This window comes from Lissotriton helveticus, chromosome 1_1 (genome assembly GCF_964261635.1).
Source record: "Lissotriton helveticus chromosome 1_1, aLisHel1.1, whole genome shotgun sequence".
NCBI classification, from domain to species: Eukaryota; Metazoa; Chordata; class Amphibia; order Caudata; family Salamandridae; genus Lissotriton; species Lissotriton helveticus.
In genome coordinates this window covers 648,684,478-648,705,423 of record NC_136057.1, presented here as the reverse complement: position 1 = coordinate 648,705,423, position 20,946 = coordinate 648,684,478, and the positions used below count along the sequence as shown (strand labels likewise).

Sequence of the window (20,946 nt, the reverse complement as noted above, 5' to 3'; positions counted from 1 at the left end):
AGTGGCCTATGCTTTTGCACTTATAGCACTTATAGCAACGGCTTTTAGAAGCAGGACAATGGCTGGCATCTGGTGTATGTTTATTACTCCCACATCTATAATATAATTTTCTATAACCTCCCTCTTGCTTTGCAACAGGCTTTTTGTTATCTACATTGTCTGCTTTTGTAATATTTTTAGTGGAATTCAACACACACACTTTACTTTGATCCATATCAATTTTTTGTTTAGTATCAGCCAAATCCTTTAAGTATTGAGAACTAATTTCAATACGTTTGGCAATCTCTAATGACTTATCTAATGTAGGATCCTTCAAATCTTACAATTTTTCTTATTATTGGTTTTATTAATCAGCTGATCCCTAATGATCTCATCCCATAGATCTTTAAATCTACGGGTTAATGCCAACCTCTCAAAGCAGCCACATATTGTTCAATCTTCTCACCTTGTTTCTGCGTTCGTGAGAAGAACTTATGCCTTTGAACCACTATACTTAATTTCTTTCCAAAATTTTCAGTTAACGCTGACATGGTATTTTCATACACATCATACAGATCAGCAGAATCTGACTCAAGATTTTCTGTCCTAGGTTAAAAATTGGGTAATGTACTTAAAACTTTCCTACCCTCCACTGCCAGACTAAGAATCAATATGGCCAATTTTCTTTTTGGAATAAATACGTCACCACCAATAGCTTCTAAATACGTGGTAAATGCTTCCGTCCAATCTTCCCACTCCATGTACGTGGGACCAGGTTCCTGCAAGAACGTAGGAGGTGGAGGAATATTCTGTGTTTCCATTATCAATATGCACACACAAACCAAATGGTAAGTATCAGTTAAAACTATTACTTAAAACAATGCACTGTATAACATGGGTTCTTATGTACTAAAATAAAATGTCATCCAAATGCACAAACCCAATGTAAGTATTCATAACCAATAGTTACTGAAACTAGAACACTGTGTAATGCAAGTTCCTATGTGCTGAGATACAATGTCATCCACAATTCAGCGCCAAGTCAAAGTTCCACTCACGCGTGAAAATGTCCACTCCAAATGATTTGTTGATATCACGGCAACTCACCACTTTCTCTGATCATTGTATAATTGCTGTCACTAAGCAAAAATATGATGGATTTCAAAATGGTGGTGTTCCCAATTCATGCCAATATATATAGGTATAATTCACCCAATCCTTATATAGGCATAGGAATCATCACCTAATTTAGTCTTAGCCTGTGCAGCCCAAATACGGCAGGGCTACTTCCACTAAACTCAGAGAATTCACAACGATTTCGTGGAAAAACCAGCCTTCAGCAGTCAGGGACTTCCCCCTGCTTGAATACTAATTTATCCAAGAAATCCTGGAGTTTTCAAGGAACGATATTATGTCTAATCTTACTCCAACTGGCGCACTGAGAAGACGCTGTCTTTTCTCATGCCGAGAAATCCAGCTCCGGTGTTTCCAGGCTACCCTTGCTGGTTGCTAGGAGATCGAGTCCTGAGAGAGAGATACACGGCCTCTATCATTCTGAAACCAAGGTACGGAGCTGATTAGACCCTTAGAGAATACTTGGAACAGATTCTTGGCAGAAAATTACTAGACTTAAGCTACCCCACACTTACTCCTCCCTCGTACTAGACTCAGGTTAGGTACACCGGGGCAGGCGTGTTTTAGAAACACCAGTTGAGTACTTTTAGCCACTATTTTATCACTGTATGGCTTAGAAACCATATCATGCTCTTACAGTACTATTTTATAATACTATTCGTATTATATGCATTGTACTTCTTAACTAGCATTTCAATTGTAGCAGTGCATTTCTTATGCTTAGGAAATAAGACTGTTCAATAAATACTTTTTATTGAAAACGCCCGTCTCCTTATTTCTAAGCAAAACTGGTGAAACGAAGCATGTGCATCTGACTGAGTGAAATAGCTGTCTATTGTTTCCGCGACTCTAGAGATACGTTTCATTCTGGGGAAACAAAGTTGTCATGTTATATGGTTGTCAGAGACTAATCCCTTCTTGTACTTTCGAGAAAGTTTCTAGTGACCTCTGAGCTAGCTGGCACTCACAATTAAGTCTAATATATTCGGCAGAGACTTCGTCGACTTAAGTCCTACGTCTAAACTGAAGGATATATTATTCCAATGCGCAGAGCCTATTGGGAATATAGGAACTACACTACATGGCGCCCACCGTTTGGTAAGGCGATAATTTAACGCTAGATACTAAAGTAACTCAGTCGTGCTTTTCACACAGACCCCTTTTTTCCCGTAAAAACTTCAAAAGATGTCTGGAGTGAGTGAAAGGATAATATCCGCCAAAACTGAGTAGGATGAAAAATCCTATGTATTAGTTTTTGGTTTGTTCAACGTTGAAGGATACAGTGTTCCAAAATATTGTGCACCTAATCTTTGTTTCCTTGAAACTTGTTCTGCAAACTCTCAGCCGACTAAAATGGCGGATAGTGATACCGAATTGGAAAGAGCTGTAGCAGCAGCTCAAGCGGTCTCAGGTGATGCTAATATCATAGAAAATTATAAGGGTGCTATACTGCTCACTGTAAATGTAAGGAAAAGTATAACTTACAAACCAATAAACAAGGGAGTATCAGCAAGAGGTGGCAGAGTAATCTTTGTCATAGAGGCACATGCATATCGGCAGACAGATGTATTCTATTCATGGATTCAGTTTCCAGCAGCTAATGCGGGAACACGTGAGTTCCACTACTATAAAGCAGAGAAACCTCCAGCGGAATACGTTCCATTAACTTACCAAAAGCATCAGCTCTGGTTTAAAGGTGCCCTACCACATCAAAATCACATTACTAGGCTCGGTCCACTAGGTAGACCAGGAGCAACATGGCCGGTACTAGCCAGCTATACACCACATCCAGACATTGAAAGGATGTCAGATGCAGAATTGTTAGCTCAGCTAAAACAGTTAATTAAAATACATAGACAATTGGTTCAATATGTCATGGGGACATTAACAGTCCAACCAGCTGTAAGAATTCCACAGCACACCCCTTCCCAGATGAACACAAACAAAATCACACCACAGACTATACAGTCAGTCATTGGAAAACTACGAGCAAAACTAAAACAAATTCCGTTCTGGTTAGCACAAAAAATTACTCAAATAGAGGCAGTATTTCCTGATAGTACGCCTCATGAAAAACACAGGATTCTGACAATCTGTTTACCTATGGGGATTGCACCACACGTAGAGGATTGTGACACTTGGGGCACAGTCTTTGCTTCAATCTACACTAAAACACATGGTGTTCCGTCCATGGTGGTAATACCAGACGTTCTAAGACAGATTAAAAATGAATACGGTCCAGAACCGGCTTTAAATCTAGGTATGAAATTACTGAAAGATTTCAAACAGGTCACAGCTATACTATTGGCCAACATTAGAGGTGAAGCAGCATCAGTGGCAATCCGCCAGAAACTGAAAGAAACAGATATTACTGAGCAACCATATGAGCTTGCCAGAATAATTGAAAAATCTTATGAAGAACTAGGTAGAAATAGTTTGAGTGGGAAACCACTAAAACCACAACTAACAGAGAATCCTGAAAAAACTTTTATTAAAAATAATCTCACTACTCCTAAAAAGAAGTGGGAGAACAATAAACAAACACTTCCTAGAGAGAAGCATTCACAGTCCAGAGGAAGGTCTCCCCAACGGGAGTCATCTGAAAAGAGGTACAACCTCAGAAATAGGGATACTTTAAGAAAACCTGATAGATATCAAGATAATGATACACGTTCCTCTCGTACCTTTCAGACTTCACCGCAGAAATCAGGAAGAAGAGGACGGTCAGAACAGAAAGAAGAACGTGTGAAGTCCAAAGACCAAAAAGTAAGAAAACTCAATTCAACAAGAAGAAGGTAGTAAGTGTAAATGCCGAGGATTCTGAGGACACAACTCAAGAACGGGGAATGGGCTCAGACAATGCTAGAGAGGGCAGCAGAAGTAACCATAGTTCGCAAGATCCTGAGGGATCATCTAGAGACAGTGGACTTGAATGAATACATTCAAGTTGAAACTGCCGACACCAGGGTTAGTGTACCCCACAAGTTATATGAAGTAACACTCCGGATGGAGGGGAACATAACTAGGAAAATAAAAGCTCTCTTTTGGGACAAGCTTTCCAAGGGTTATGACATACTTCTGGCTGAAAGAGGCTGGCCACCTGCAGTTGTTAGGGAGTGCCCACACGGCGAAGAGATAATTATGCCAGCCTTCTCAAATCACATTCCAATTCATAAAAAATATACATATGCCAGGAAATGGGCAGTAGCTCAGGCTCCAGCATTATATAAAAATCACGGAGGATGGGATGAGGATTCTCCTCACCATAAAATCCAGCTAAAAAATCAACCTACTGCTCAGAGGCAGTATCCAGTCAAGCAAGAAGCTAAAAAACAAGTCAGGGAGATCTTGGATCAACTTGAATATCAAGGGGTGATTAAAACATGCACCTCATCTATGAACAATCCTTTGTTTCCTGTCTCCATGCCAGACAATTCATATCGTCTAGTTTTGGATTACAGACACCTAAACTCTTGTTGTAAAACTTTTGCAGTACAAAATGCACATAGTGCAGCACCGATCAATAACATCGTGCAAAATAAATTTAATACCACATTAGACATTTCAAATGGGTTTTCCTGTCAAAACATTGCACTGGAAAGTAGGCACTTGACCGCTTTATCAATCTTGGGGACACTGCGACAATTATGCCGTCTCCCCCAGGGATTCAAGAATAGTCCAGGGTTATTTTCAGCCAGAGTAACAGAAATACTACAAATGTACGATGATGAGGCATTATCTTATGTCGATGACATATATCTTACAAACTATGATTTGGACGTGCACTTGAAAACAGTGAACACCATAATACTTGGGTTCGCTTCTGAAGGGTACAAATTCATTTTTAGGAAATCACGAATTGCCCACCTCAACGTCCTATTCTTAGGATACGAGTTGTCAAGTGAAGGCAAAAGCCTGGCAGCAAACTTTCTTGAGAAATGTGCGCTGCTCCAACCTCCAAAGACGCTGAAAAACGTAGTCAATTCTAGGTTTCCTGAATTTTGGAAGAACTCCTGTTTAATTACGGCGAAAGGGTTAAACCTCTCTACGAACTAATCAAACCTGATTTCAAACCAACAAATTAGACTCAGAAACATACAGAAATGTTGCGTTCAGTACAAACAGACATGTTAGCAAAAACACAATTAGATACACGCAACAATGCGCGCAGTCTCGTGATCCGTGTCATCCCAGGGAAATGCGGGTTCACATACCTGACCTTTAATGAAGGTGAAAAGGTACCAATTGCATACAAATCACACTTGTACACACAAGCTGAAATGAAATTCACTTCAACAGAAAAAATTCTGACAGCGGTTCAAACTGCAGTAGCAAAAGAGAGAGCTCACGCGCAGGGTAAACGCATAATGATCGTTACACCTGTACCTGCCTTAGAGGCAGTGACGAAAGCGAGCATTCCAAATGCTAAAGCTTTATATCCGAGATGGATACAATGGGTTAACTCTCTTGCTGCAACAGACGTTGAATACGTTTTTGACCCCTGCTTGAAGACACAAGAATTCCTATAATACAAATACAAATGTCCTCTGCCGACCGAAATTCTGCCGCTAGAACATTACGGCTGTATAATCTATACAGACGGATCAGCACAAACCGCAGTTGGGGGTAGACAAGCCTATAGTGCTGTGTGCGCGATCGTTAAAGGTCGTTGGCGCAAAGGTAAATTCAGACCGATGGTCACTAAAACTCCATCTCTCGGAGACTGTACAGCTCAGCGAGCTGAACTACAGGCTTTCAAGATGGCGCTTGAAAATACCGATCGCGAATTCCCACACTAATAGTACGCGATTCGTATTTCTGCGTTGAATCTTACAACAAACACTTGCAGAACTGGGTTTGAAACGGTTTCAAAAATTCAAAAGGTGGCACGATTAAGCATAAAACGCTTTGGGAACAAGTAGTTCTTTTGCAAAAAGAACTACAAAAGACTCATGTGATTCATACGCTGAGTCATCAACGTGATGGCGTTTACGTTGGAGGGAATTCATTGGCTGATGAAGCCTGATAAAGCCGCGAAGGCAGCTGTGCAAACAGCTTCCGTAGCTACAATCACTCATTCGAAAAGAGTAATAGATGGTGAAACGTTACTAGCAGTGAAAACTTCAATGGAAGGCACCTATGCAGCGTTACCTCTATACTATCCACTCAAAAATACATACATAATTGATGCAAACTGTGTTGCTTTTGCTTAAATCCCTGGAGTGGGGGACAGAGTAATTCCAAACAGGAATCAGAGAGCTGCTTTGGTACACGAAGCACATATAGGAGAGGGTCTGAGACATCAAGGAATCTTGAAATCTATAATAAAATTAGAAAAGATGTACTGGTGGCCGGGACTGGGAGTAGATGTGTACAATTTAGCAATTTACTGCCCTAACTGCAACAGCAGCGAAAGCCACCAGGTACCTGACTACAGAGTAGCCAGCCCACTTCAGATACCATTGCTAGACAGCATTAGACTATCTACACGCAAACGTTATATTGCGCGGATGCGGCCCCATAACTACTTGGACAAGATTTATTTGGATATGGCCCCAGCGCTCGGCTGACGCCAGAACTGTTATAAAGGATTTGCGAGTCTTTATCGGCACATACACAATTGGCACGCTACATTATGACCAGGGTCCTGCGTTTAGCTCTCGAGCTTACAAGGAGGCCATGGCTAGCTTGGGCGTTGCATTGCGGTATTCTAGTCTCTTCCATCGTGAGGGTAATGCGGTAGTGGAAAGAAAAAAACGTGACATAAAGTAATCCATAACAGCTACGGTATTAGGTTCGGGTGATGGGTGGGTCAAACATCTAATAAGTGTCCAACGTAGTCTGAACAATCTGCAAAGAAATTCTCTGGGTGGAGTCACTCCATATGAACTAACGTTTAGTATTAGAATGATAATCGAAGACTTCGATTGTCAGACTTCAGTGGTGGAACAAAAACCCTTTGATGTCAAAGATCGTTTGACTGTTTTACAGGACTTAAGTGAAACAAGAAGAAGTCTGAGTAATACAATACAGAAGCAAACTCGGCACCTTCGAAGTATAAATATGCCTACATTTGCCCAGTCAAACACACGGTGGTTCAGGAGCAGATCGACTAACTACTTGCCCGACGCCCTGCTGCTGCAAGTGCCGAAGGAAGCTGACCCTCCAACTGACGCAGAGAAGATGCTGTCTTTTCTCTTGCCGAGAAATCCAGCTCCGGTGTTTCCAGGCTACCCTTGCTGGTTGCTGGGAGATCGAGTCCTGTGAGAGAGATACAAGACCTCTATCATTCTGAAACCAAGGTACGCAGGTGATTAGACCCTTAGAGAATCCTTGGAGCAGATTCTTGGTAGAAAATTACTAGACTTAAGCTACACCACACTTACTCCTCCCTCATACTAGACTCAGGTTAGGTACACCGGGGTAGGCGTATTTTAGAAACACCAGTTGAGTAATTTTAGCCACTATTTATCACTGTATGTATTTTATGCATTTTAGGTATTCTATGCTTATGGCTTAGAAACCATATTATGCTCTTAGAGTACTATTTTATAATACTATTTGTATTATATGCATTGTACTTCTTAACTAGCATTTCAATTGTAGCAGTGCATTTCTTATGCTTAAGAAATAAGACTGTTCAATAAATACTTTTATTGAAAACGCCCGTCTCTCTATTTCTAAGCAACTCTGGTGAAATGAAGCATGCACATCTGACTGAGTGAAATAGCCGTCTATTGTTTCCGCGACTCTAGAGATACGTTTCATTCTTGGGAAACAAAGTTGTTATGTTATATGGTTGTCAGAGACTAATCCCTTCTTGTACTTTCGAGAAAGTTTCTAGTGACCTCTGAGCTAGCTGGCACTCACAATTCAGTCTAATATATTCAGCAGAGACCTAGTCGACTTAAGTCCTACGTCTAAGCTGCAGGATATATTATTCCAATGCGCAGAGCCTTTTGGCAATATAGGAACTACACTACAGCGGCACGTACGGTACGTACGTCACCAAGCGGCCTCCAATCCTTCAATCCACTGCAGATGCTCTGAATGATGACCTCATGTTGCTTCGCCTGAATGTCAACACATAGCTAAGGTCAAGATGCAAGGTCGCGAAGATCGTTGCTTGGAAACGATGAGACGCTTTCAGCATGTGACGACCCTTCCAGACTCCACCTCGTTGTCAGGAACTTCAGGAGCAGTACGAACACCGATCACGAGGAGTGTTTTCTCACAAAACTCCACTTTCTTCGCATGCTCCTGGACTATGCTCTTCGTTGCTAGGTACGAATCGCATGCTCCAGACTCTATACCTAGTTGCCAATCATAATGTTTACATGCGAACTTCAACTGCTTTCACGTGACTCCAACTGCTTCCCTGTTTGTGCCAGATGAAATTGAGTAAAACAGTCCAACTTTATCGACTATTTAAGTCGTTGGCAGGAATTCACAAATCAGATCAACGTAGTATGGTCACAAATTCAAAAGATTGTTCGCTTACATAGTCAGACTGCTCTTCTTGTTTGACACAGACATATCTAGTGAAATATTCAAATTCCTTGAAAAGACAAACTTCCTTGTAGCGTGTTGCTGGTCTCTAACCAAGGAATTAGATAATGTCACAATCTTCATGCCACATAAATCCTTCAAAAAAAAAAAAGGTATTTCTCCTCTTCAAAAGCATCCCACCTCATCGCCAATTTTAAGATTAAGGACACACTTCTTGAAGGTAAAGGATTTATTGAAGTGCAGTACAACGACTTCCAGAGGCCACCTCTCAGCTCCTCAGCCAAACTTTACTGCTGGACTCAAAAATACAGATTCCAGCAGTAGAACCTTGTTGCTAAGAGATGAAGAGAACATACAGAACCTCAAGTAAATAAAAATATAACAGATAGCAGCACAGTTTTGAATGTGGCTCCCAGCTGTAATGCAGGCTCTGGCTGCTGCTCCTGCAAGGTCCCCCCTGGGGCAGAAAGAAAGCAGGTAACATCGAGGCTCACGAGCCCGATTGAAAGTCAAGCCGAACTTCATGAACATGGCTCTCTTTCAAGCAAAGATGCCAGAAGTTGTAATGATCTACATCCACTATACTGGTGTAGGTGTCAAAGTACAGAAATATGGCTTTGAAAGTATCACGCACAATTTCCATCATGTAAATGCAAATTAGGCAGAAATAGCAATATCTATGTACCACACATAGGTCACTCTACTGTTCTACTTTTTCTAACAAAGACAAGTGCTAATTGTTTAGCAAATGTGTAATATGAGTTGGGTTTTGGACTCGTACCCTGCTAGCTGTGCCATCTCACTTCTTAGTTTCTTTTTCTAGGCTTGTCATGTAAAATCCTTTCAGCATTTGCTGATATTTCTTTCACTGCACGCTCACCTCAGATGACTCCATTTACCAGACTCACTAATATGGCTTTCTGTAAGTCATTGTGTGTGTGTGTTTCAACCACACAATTCAGCTGAGTAGTGTGTGACTATGTCAACGTAGACTCCATTTCAATTCAGTAAAAACATGTTTAGGCTTTCTTTTGTATGAGTTAGTGAACAGTTTCGTAAGGGACTCACCTTAGGCGTTCACATTCCTGAACCAAGCTTTGCTCCCTCGACAGCTAGGACCATTTCCAGTGCAAGCAACAGAGAAATGGCACAGCTTATCCATGTTGCATCAGTTCAGGCCAGTCACGGCCAGAACTTGCTAGCCAAAGAGAAAACAGGATGTGGGAGCACACCACTGACCTCTCAGGCAAGGTTCGCCCCTGGCATTCTGGTAAATGCAGTCTTTTGTAGCTCGCTCTGATATTTTCGAGTATTTCGCCAAGGTTGTCGCAGATAGTGTTGATCTCAAGACACGTTTCTGGTTTGTTAACCGTCATCAGTAGAGAATAGAGTCTTGTATTTTGGGGTTTGCTGAGTAGGCTGCCAAATATTATATCAGGTCCGGTACCTCTCACTGGCACGCAGGTGCTTCATCCACGAGCTCATTAGCTCAATGACTCACCGGAGTACTTTAAATAGAAAACAGGATGTAGGAGCACACTGCTGACCTCTAAGGCAAGGTTCGCCCCTGGCATCTGGTAAATGCAGTCTCCTGTAGCTCGGTTTGCTATTTTCGAGTGTTTCGCCAAGGTTGGCGCAGATAGTGCTGATCTCTAGACACTTGTTTCTGGTTTATTAACCGTCATTAATAGAGAATACAGTCTTGTATTTTGGGGTTTGCTGAGTAGGCTGACAAATATTATACCAGGTCCGGTACCTCTCACTGGCGCACAGGTGCTTCATCCACGAGCTCGTCAGCTCAATGATTCACAGGAGTACTTTAAATAGAAAACAAGATGTGGGAGCACATCGCTGACCTCTCAGGCAAGGTTCACCCCTGGCATTCTGGTAAATGCAGTCTCTTGTAGGTCGCTCCGATATTTTCAAGTGCTTCGCCAAGGTTGGCGCTGATAGTGCTGATCTCTAGACTTGTGTTTCTGGTTTATTAACCGTCATCAGTAGAGAATACAGTCTTGTATTTTGGGGTTTGCTTAGTAGGTTGCCAAATATTATATCAGGTCCGGTACCTCTCACTGGCACGAAGGTGCTTCATCCACAAGCTTGTCAGCTCAATGACTCATGGGAGTACTTTAAATAGAAAACAGGATGTGGAAGCACACCGCTGACCTCTCAGGCAAGGTTCGCCCCTGGCATTCTGGTAAATGCAGTCTCTTGCAGCTCGCTCCGATATTTTTGAGTGTTTCGCCAAGGTTGGCGCGTATGGTGCTGATCGCTATTGACGTGTTTCTAGTTTATTAACCGTCATCGGTAGAGAATACAGTCTTGTATTTTGGGGTTTGCTGAGTAGGATGCCAAATATTATATCAGGTCCGGTACCTCTGACTGGCGCACAGGCGCTTCATCAGCGGCAGCCTGCTCAGCAACCCCAAATATTTTCATGCTTAATCTCTACTGATGAAGGATAATAATCCAGAAACACGTGTTTAGAGATGGCCATCATTGATCTGCACCAACCTGGTGAAACACTCAAAAGAACTTTTGTGCAAGTACACACGCTTGATGAACTGCATCCACCATAATGCTTATGGGCGAACCCGCTGGGAGGTGAAGCAGTGTGATCCCACATTTGTTTCTTGCTAGCCAAAGAGAACAGCTTCATGCACCTGCTATTTTCTTTTTGATGCAGCGGCAGAACACCCTCTATCAGCAAGAAGCAGATGGCCCTTCCCTTACTCTAATCAAATGGCTAAGGCTCTGCACTCCTGTGCTGGCCGCAGGAGAGTTTCCATCTTACTTCTTCGAGTAATCCCTGACCAATAGGCACTTGAGTGGCCGTCAGTCCTTGGTGCACCACATTTCACTGGACTTCATACATAGGTGATTCGAGGTTCGGAAGGCTATCCTAATTTTTCTAATGGATAGAGGGGATACAGAGGGTGTCCCAGTACAAGCTGGTGAGTTTTCCTTTATTTTTAAAAGAAAACATTTTACTTATTTCCTTTGGCATATTAATGCATGTACTCTCCTCTTACTCCCCGAGCCATGCTAATCAGCTTTCTGTACCCATGTTAACATGGTCAGTTACCACAGCAGATATACCAGAGGGTGTTGGTGGTGAATGCATGCTTGGACTACAGAATACATACTTTTTTGTAAAAACGTGTGCTTCTGCTCCGCGAGGGCAGCTCTGCACAAAAGATTATACAATAGAAAAACTAAGGGGCAGATATACTAGAAAGTGCCGCAGTGCGGCAATGCAAGCTATTGTGCTGCGCCAGGCTGCAGCACATTCAAAGCACAGAGATGCGACATATTTACAAGAATATGTCGCATCTCTGTGCTTCCCCCTGCACTGGCGCACAAACTGCAGCCATGCGTCGGGGCAGGCACCCTTGCACCATGGTGAAAGGATGCCTGCGTCGTGGATAAATTGTTTTGGTGCAGGAAGGGGCACTTTCCTGCACAAAAACAATCACTACAGGCATTTTCCTCTTTCTATGCGTGCTGTAGAATGCAGCACGAATTGAAAAAGGAAAAAAATAGGAGAAATGACAACATTTCTCCTCGTTGCGCCTCGCTACGCCACCTCTAGGGTGGTGTAGCATTCAGACGCAACTACAGATTTACGATTTCTCGTAAATCTGGAGATGTGTCTTGTTCCATGGGTGTTGCGTGGGAACACCCACAACTACACGCCCCTTCAACGCAAAGTGCTGCGTGTGAAGGGGCAATATTTACAAGGAGAGGGAAAGTCACGCAGGGTGGCTGTTCCTCTCCTTGCAAATATGGAGGAGCCCCCTGTTGCACCAGTACATCACGAAAAGTGACGTACTGGTGGCGCAGGGGGCTTGTAAATCTGCCCCATAGTGCCCCGCCGTAGGCGGTAAAATCAGTTAGCTACGCCACTGTACAAAATGCATATTAAAAATTGTTGGTATTGATGGACAAGGATCAGAGAATAACACCCAGGTGACTTGCCCTATAAGAGGATAACTTAAAGTTCCAAGCTGACTTGAAACTGGATATCTGTGCATTATCAAATGCATTGTAGTGGAATTGTAAAAAAAAAGAATCATTGAAGCCAACAAGACGGTCAAAAGGCTTGGGGGTACCTAGTAACTTTGAGCGACTAAATCATGATGTTATTTAGTTACTCAAATAGGAGTGCACAATAGACCTGTTGTTATGTATCGAATAAGAACATATGGATTGTTTCAACGTTTGATTCTAATACCTTATTCTACAAATTAGTGCTGTAATATTATTTTACATACTTTTTTCCTGTGTTAAAAGTGCAACTATCACAAAACCAGGCTAGCCATAATTATTTTTCGCCTTTGTCATTATAGTTCTGAGCTTAGTGTTTGGAATGTTTGGAAGCACTACATATGAAATGGAATGTTAGTGGGAACGGCTCATTAAACATACAGCCTATCAGGAAAATCAACTTTGAACTTGTCAGTTATCCTAAAGCATGAAAGGCCCATTAAAAGCAGGAAGCACTCATGTTTAGAAAGGATTTGGGTTCGAGATTACTTAAGTGTCGTGTTGCTCTCGTAATAGAAAGAAACCACAGTGTTGTCCAGAAGATTTATTTAGTGAATATCATCGGCCATACGTTGTGAACCTCTATGTATTTTACAGAATGTAAATGACGAGCCACCTGTTTGCAATCCAGCACGTTACGAGAAGAGGATATATTCGACAGATGAGACGCCATTTCTTCAGCTGCAGTGCACGGACAAGGACTCGCCCAACAGCCAGCTCAGCTACGCCATAACAGGAGGTTATTCTCCATTTTCAACTTTTCAGTTTCCCCACACCTCATTTGTTATGTTAGACTCTTTGAAAGGCGTGGACACCTACCTGCTGTAATGTGTTATTCTTGAAATGCAATCCTGTAGGGGCTTGAACACGATATGTAGAAAGCACTTGTGTAACTCATTTTCACTATAAATCATGTCACAGGGAACGGTATGCAGCGGTTTAAACTGCAGAGGACGGGCTATGATCCCCCTTTCTTGACAACACGACAGAATTTCCAGTACCATGTCGTCGACGGAATTCAAGACCCCACCGTCTACCAGCTACTGATAGAAGTGACGGATGAATTTGGGGGAAATGCAGCCACTCGGTTGACGAGCACAGCAACCGTGATAGTGCATGTAACTCCCTGGACAACAACAGTGCCAACTAAGCCCACCACCACTACCACAGCAACTACTGTACCCGTAAGTGTCTGCCAAATACTTCATTATCTTCTTTTCTTTTAACAAGAATTATTGCCCTCGAAAAAAATGTTTGGAGCCAGTGCAGATGTTATCATCCAGTAAAAATATGCCTTTACGTGTTGTTTTCTGGACAAGTGCTCTCAGTTGAACACAGGTCCGGCGTTAGGCATGGGCAGCATGGGTGGCTGCCCAGGTCCTCCGGTCTGGTCGCAAGAGGGGGGGGGGGGGGGGGGGGGGGCTCGCACCTTGACTTCAGTGTTTCGAGGCCCAGGGGGGCCCCCTAAGAGTTTAAAGGTTTTCTTTTTTTTTACCCATTTCCCCTGCTGGCCCCTCTCGCAGGGCCTAATCGCTGCAGCTGCATGATGATGGCAGAGATTTGATAGGTACTTAAACTGCCCTTATGTGTGAAGTGCGCCCTGCCCCTGTATGAATGAAAACCAGGATATCCTGCAGGGCGCAGAACAAAGGATAGAATGACGTCCTGTCACGTGAAAGCTGCTCACCTAGGATGAGGGAACACTGGGAAAGGAAGCATAGGGGTGAGAAAAAGGGGGGGGGCAGATAGGTGTGAGTATGACAGTGAGACAAGGGGTGCAGGCAGAGGAGCAGACACAGCATTAACAAGAGGCTGGAGCAAGGCTTTACGTGTCTTAGACCCAGCAATAAATTAGAACGGACATTGAAACGGGACCCATATATTTTCCTATATTCATGTACTAACTTGACCTGCAAAGAAACTGGTCTAGTGTCTGCACAATGAGGTATGACACGTTTGCAGGGTCGGACTGACCTATAGGGCAATGAAATCAGACTGTGCCCAATCTGTCAGGTCAGAATGTAGGTTGTTTTTTTAGATGTTTACAGGTCTGCTTTATGGTCATATGAGCTGTTTTTTACTGTTGATTTTTGTGATATTTTAAAACAAACATTGCTTCCAGCAAACTCAACTATATGCAGTCTTCCATACCTTACACAATCGTATACCGCATGTCTTTACAAATTAAAAACTGATATAATTTGCAAATACAGAATTTTTTTTAGCTGCCTAATTCACTAATGGGGGCCACTTTTATTTCGGTGCTGGGGTCTATTTCCTGTCTCAGTCTGATAATGTATGTTAGGGTAATACATGGCAGCAAATTATTTCCTGTTTGTAGTTCACATGCTTGACTTAATTTTGCATTCCTTAAAAATCTTAGGTATTTCCAAGATGTGTGTTTCTGTAATTCGTTTCACAGCATATAACTCTTATATGGTGCACACTTTGTATTGAGTCGCATCCAGGTGTTTATAACAGGCTACAATTGAGAGCTTTGTATTTGAGGCCGAAGGCAGTATAACTTTCTCACTATGCCTACCTGGGGAACAAAAAGTTGTTCAGAATGCATGATCATCCAATACATGGCCTCTCTGCAGAGAACACAGAGCAACAGTACAGTATTCAAATTGCAGGTGTGATTCTGTGCAAATGTGTGTGAAGGAGGCACTCTTTGGTCAAAACAGTGACAAGGTAAAAGTAAAATAATTTGTTGTTGTTACTCATTTACCCAAAACAGCTAACAATCATTGACAAATCAATACTCCTGGCTGTTTTTAGGTGTAGGTCAGTTGTTGTGTCATATTTCTGTTTTCAATCACGGAAAGCCCAGAGAGGAAACAAAGTACTGGTCAGATTGAACTCTTTGTGGAATCACAGAAATTTAGATTACCTGTTTAAGCTACACCCTTAATTATGTAGACCATGCCCCTTTTAGAGACCCACTCACTTTTTTCAGCCAGCTTAAAGGCCTGGCTGGCAGAAAGGGAGACAGGGAAGAGGAGAGATGGATGTAATGGGCAGAATCCATGCGAACAGGCTGGTAGTGAGATTAAGAGCCGAGGTGAGGGGCATTACATTCAAAAGACAAGGATGTAAGAGGGGTAGAATCCATGCAAAATTGTAGGAGGCTGGGAAACTGGTGAACTTTGAAATGCAGAGGTTCCTAATGAAACATTTAATAATTTGTTGTGTGCCAGGCATGCCTCACACAAAAATGCCAGAAGACAGTATTTTTGGCCCATTTTCCATAAAAAGTAGTCCACAGGTCATGTGTGACCCATTCTTACCCGTTTGCACCACTTTCTTGTGCCTCATTCGCATGTAAGAACTGCACTCCTGTCTTTTCCCTTCTGTAATCCCCATTTTCCAATATGCTCCATTTTACCCTTTCAATCAACACACTTTCCTGTCTGCACCATTTACCCACATTAATCACCTCTCTTTATAGTGTAATGTTCTCTAGTGCTCAACATTCTGCTTTTTAAGCTCCTTCCTCTTTCAAAAACCATTATAATTCCATGTGTACTTTGCCTGTGTTGTCTCCTCTCTTCCTAGTGGACAAAACAGGTGCTAAATCAGGTGAAAATTCTTTTTACAACTATTTGGGCCATAATTGCAATGGTCAGCAGGTCACAAGTTTGAATTGGCTATTAATAAAACATATTTACAGAGCGGCAAATGTGTTAAAGTAAACAATTTATAAAAGAGTTAGTGTTCCATATACTTTTCTTTGCAATTGAAGCATTTCCATCTCTTGAAATGCGTTCCTACTCAAGGGTAGACATTGCCAGTCTAAAATATTTCAATCAAATTAATGTATGTCTGCTTTATACCACAGACTCTCAATGTTTTCACAAAAAATATGCTTCTGTTCAAACTCGGAAACAGGAAATACTGCAACACAGGAGATACATGAGAGAATAGTGCCAACAAATCATGTTGATCCATTGTCCTAGCTCAAAATACAATTACGGTTACTACTTAGGGAATCCATCTTTATTTACACAGGCAATAAAGCCTGTTACTGGACGCTCAAAAAGTCAGCATGCTGTGACAGTCTTCTCAGGTAGGTGATACTGTATGATCATAGGTGATTCCCAGCTCAAAGATTTTTTACAGTGTGATCATAGGCTAAGAAAACTGACCCAATGTGTGACCACCTGCACAGCATGCTAAAGCTTTAGTGTGGAAACACAACCTGGCTTGTGGGGAGCAAAACGGACAGGAGAAACAACGAGCAGTGGAAACAGTTCAACTTCCCAAGTGGTACTGAGACCAGTTTCTACGTACCAGCACTTTTCTTCTGGGTCACTCAGTCCTCGTGTCTGTGTCTCTGCCATGAGTTTGCTGACAACCCTATCAGAAGACAGGATAGGAACAGGGGCTGACCCTCCTACAGCCTCATTGTATAATGGCTTCTGATAGGCCTTGGGGTGACAATGCTACAAATGCATCACCGCCCAAGGATGCTCCTGTGTTTCACAGATGTGCATTTCAGGGAGCATGCTCAGCTTCTTTATGGCTTATGAATGTGTGAAAAGTGCGCAAAGGAGCATAGCACTGATGAAAACAAACACGCAAACTGACTGTAAGTTTGGGTGTTTATACGTTTTGCCTTTCAAAGCTGTTCAAAGCAGCTTCTTTTTGCCTGTTGATACTAGGCAGCTGTGCTCTAGCGGCCTCAAGCACCAGCTGGCTCTGGTAAAAGGATTGAGTATAAAGGAAGAGTAGAGGTGGATGTAAAGAAGGAGAACAAGTAAAACAAAATAAGAGACTGGGGGAGAGTGGTGAAGATCAGCACACGGAGAGCAGAAGACAATGTTACAGGGTCAGAACCAGCAAGAGGAGAGTAGAGATGGGGGAGAGCTGAAACATGAGGAGTAGAACATGGAGGGAAGAGGTGGATCTAAAGAGTGCAGAAGCAGTGAAAAAAACGTGTAGTTGGAGAGAAAAATAAAAGGTGCAAGATAGTGCATGAATGGGAAAAGTAGATATAAAAGAATTAGGAGGATTTAAGTAGCAGAAAGAGGGGAACGTGAGAGGTGGATGTAAGAGGTCAGGAACATCAATAGAAGGTGGGAGACTGGGTAGGGAGGTCGGTGAAAGGTAGCCATTACAGGGGCAGAATCAGTGAGAAAAGATTAGAGACTGAGAGATGAAGTGCACAACAAGGAGGAGACAGGGGGTGAAAGAGAAGCAGAATCAGTGAAAAAAATAAGAGGCAGATGGGCGTAAGAGATTCAGAAACAGTGAGACAAGGTTCAAGGCTCGAGTGAGAGTTGATAGGTGAAGGGTAGCACATGGATGGGAGCTGGTCAGAGACACAGTGCCAGCAGAGAACTAATGTGGAGGGGGAGAGAGAGGGACTAGTGAGAGTTGGATGTCAGAGGGGCAGAATCAATGGGTACTCTAAGAGTCAGGCAGATAGATGATGTGAAGTGTAAAGCATTGAGGAGAGAGAGATTTTACCTTATTGTTTAAAGTTTACATAAAACTATATACAACAATTACTTTACATAAAACTTCACAAAATGCTGATAAAAAGCATCATTAAAATTCAACACATTTTGATTAAAAATTAAAGACAAAGGGCCAGATGTAGGTCGCCAATTACAGGTCGGTAACGGCCGATTTCGGCCGTTACCGACCGGTAATTGGTTTTCGAGATGTAGGGGCCAATATTTTACAGATTCGGTAAATTTACCGAAACTGTAAATTTACCGAATCTGTAAAATACCGATTTGGTAATTTTACCGATTCGGTAAAACCCAGATGTAGGTAGCACTGTTTACAGTGCTACAGGCCTTCAGAATTCGGTATTTTACCACTCATTCCAATTGGGTGGTAAAATACCGAATTCAGGTGTGCATGCACATCTGTGCATGCACACCTGTGCCATGTGACGCACAGACATGCCCCTAGGGCATGTCTGTGTGCCACATGGCACACATGCCTGTATTTGGGTTGCTAGAGGGTGTCAAAGTGACACCCCCTGCACCCTTGCTGAAATCGGTATTTATCGAATCTGTAAATACCGATTCGGTAATGCCCATTTATTCCTATGGGCTTCAATGCCCATAGGAATCAATGGGCATTACCAAATCGGTATTTACAGAATCGGTAAATACCGAATCTTAACGATTCGGTATTTACCGAATCTGAAATACCTACATCTCCCCCCCTCTATTTTACCACTTCTTAAATACCAAATCGGTATGATTCGGTATTTAAGAAGTGGTAAAATAAAATTACCTACATCTGGCCCTAAGTTAAATATTTTTCCCCCCAGAGCTTAACGCTATGTCTCAATAACTTTAAAAGGTTACCCACCACTTTTAAAGAACCGCCTTTGAAGCACAATAATACAGCCTCTGGTATTGTTCTCATGCCCTCAGCATTAAACATTGACTTTAAATATTTTCTCCGCACATCTAGTAGGTCTGGACATAGGCACATTATATGTTTAATGGACTCTTCAGCTAACTTGCACATCCTATATGACTTGTCAGTGCAGCCCTTTAGTTTTAATGAACCATCAAAAGCCTTAAAAGGGAGGTAAAAATACCTGAATCTCAAAAATGTGTTTTTTGTCCTGAGACCGCAAATTAAAATCAAAGTAAGGTTGCCTTAGCTAGAAAAGGTGTTTGAAATATATCTGCTATGCTTATATCTGGAGGCTGCATCTATGTCACTACTCAAGATCAGGTTTTCACTCACTTTTTTTAATACTAATTTGCGCACTGCTCTTGGCAAGGATGCTAGTGTCACTATCGAGAGTAACCTATATTTTTCTCCATTGAGGAGATAGGTGTATATAAGAGATAGAACCAGTTGGAAATTGGATGAACTTGGTTGCATGGGAGAGATGGATGTAAGAGGGATAGAGTACACATGGTAAGGTAAGAGTATGAGGAAAAGATGAGAAAAAGAGAAAAGCATTGAGGGGTAGGTGGATTTAAGAGGGACAGAATATACACGTAAAGATCAGATGATCTGGGAGGATGGAAGGGGAGACATGGATGTAAATGAAGCAGAACAAGGAAAGAAGTTATGAGGCTGGGGGAGAGATAAGAGTTGAAGTGGAACATGTGGGTAAGATGTCTGTGTTCATAAGAAACTGAACCTGCAAGGGAACATAGGCAGATTGGAGAGAAGTAATGTTGAGAGGTGGATGGAAGAAAGCAGAACCACCGAAAATGTTGAGGTTGGGCGGAGGGAGACAGGAGGGTAGAGGTGGAAGTTAGATGGGCAGAACCAGCAAGAGAAAGTTAAAGCAAAAAAGTAAGAGTCTGAAAGGGAGGTAAAAATGCTCAAATATTCTTCAGCCGGCTCAGAAATTATCAGCATCTTCAGACATCACCTTGTTGCCCCTTCCTCAAAAATCCTAGAAAAAAAAGAGGACAACTTCCAAATGTCTTTCATAAAAAGTAAGTTACTCATTGACAATGTGCCAGTTGGCTTCTGACAACTCTAGGAGTTTTAAGTAGCATTTCCTACTGATTCAGATGATTTGCGGCTGACCCTTGAGGTTTTTATGACAGAACCCCGTCACACATACCTTTACAGTCAGTATCTCAACTGCAACATTACCATGCATCCCTTTACCAAGCAAGTCACTATAATGACTTGCCTTATGGGGTTGCTAGAGTTTGGAATAGTATAAATTACGGTTCCAACTGTATTCCAACAACACATCCCCTAAAGCAAGTCGTTTTAATAACTTGTGTGGTAAAGGAATGCGTGGTAATGTCGCAGGGTAGTTACTGCGGTGTAAAGGCACATCGTGGTATTGACTGTGGCGTAAAGGATGTTTACCACTCTTGTTCATGAAGATAGCACAGCCTAAGTATTACTAAACATTAGTGCCACATTTGACACAGTTTCCCAGCCAGTGCTTATAAATCAACTAGTACAACTTAGAAATTAAGGTATTCCCCTGGTGTGGATAACCGCTATCCTATTTGGGCAATCTGAAGCAAGCCACTCATCACTTGTTTCTGTTATGTATTAAACCTCAGACTTGTGGAATTTATTGGGTCTCCGCTGTTTAATCTTTATCATTCCCAATTAGCCTTGCTCATTCAGTCCTTTGGTTTCTTGTTGATGTCTTGCGCATATTGGTACCAAAACATGAATTTCCCTCAGTGGCAATCTGCCCAAGAATATGTTTGGTCTTGCATGCTAGCAGTTAATTTCTGAATGAAGACTAATTCAGTGCAACTTTATAGTGACATAGCAAGGGTTCTAATACTGAAAAGATCTCATACCATATGG

The 20,946-nt window shown here is 42.1% G+C and overlaps 1 protein-coding gene across 1 annotated transcript in view; it reads left to right on the top strand.

Moving 5' to 3' along the window:
* Nucleotides 1-20,946, top strand: part of LOC144762581 (cadherin-related family member 4-like) — a 372,673-nt gene that overhangs the window by 131,348 nt on the left and 220,379 nt on the right. The window contains exons 8-9 of the mRNA XM_078647805.1: nucleotides 13,267-13,408; nucleotides 13,591-13,853. Of these exons, the coding sequence (XP_078503931.1) occupies nucleotides 13,267-13,408; nucleotides 13,591-13,853 (405 nt within the window). The remainder of the gene's footprint in view (nucleotides 1-13,266; nucleotides 13,409-13,590; nucleotides 13,854-20,946) is intronic.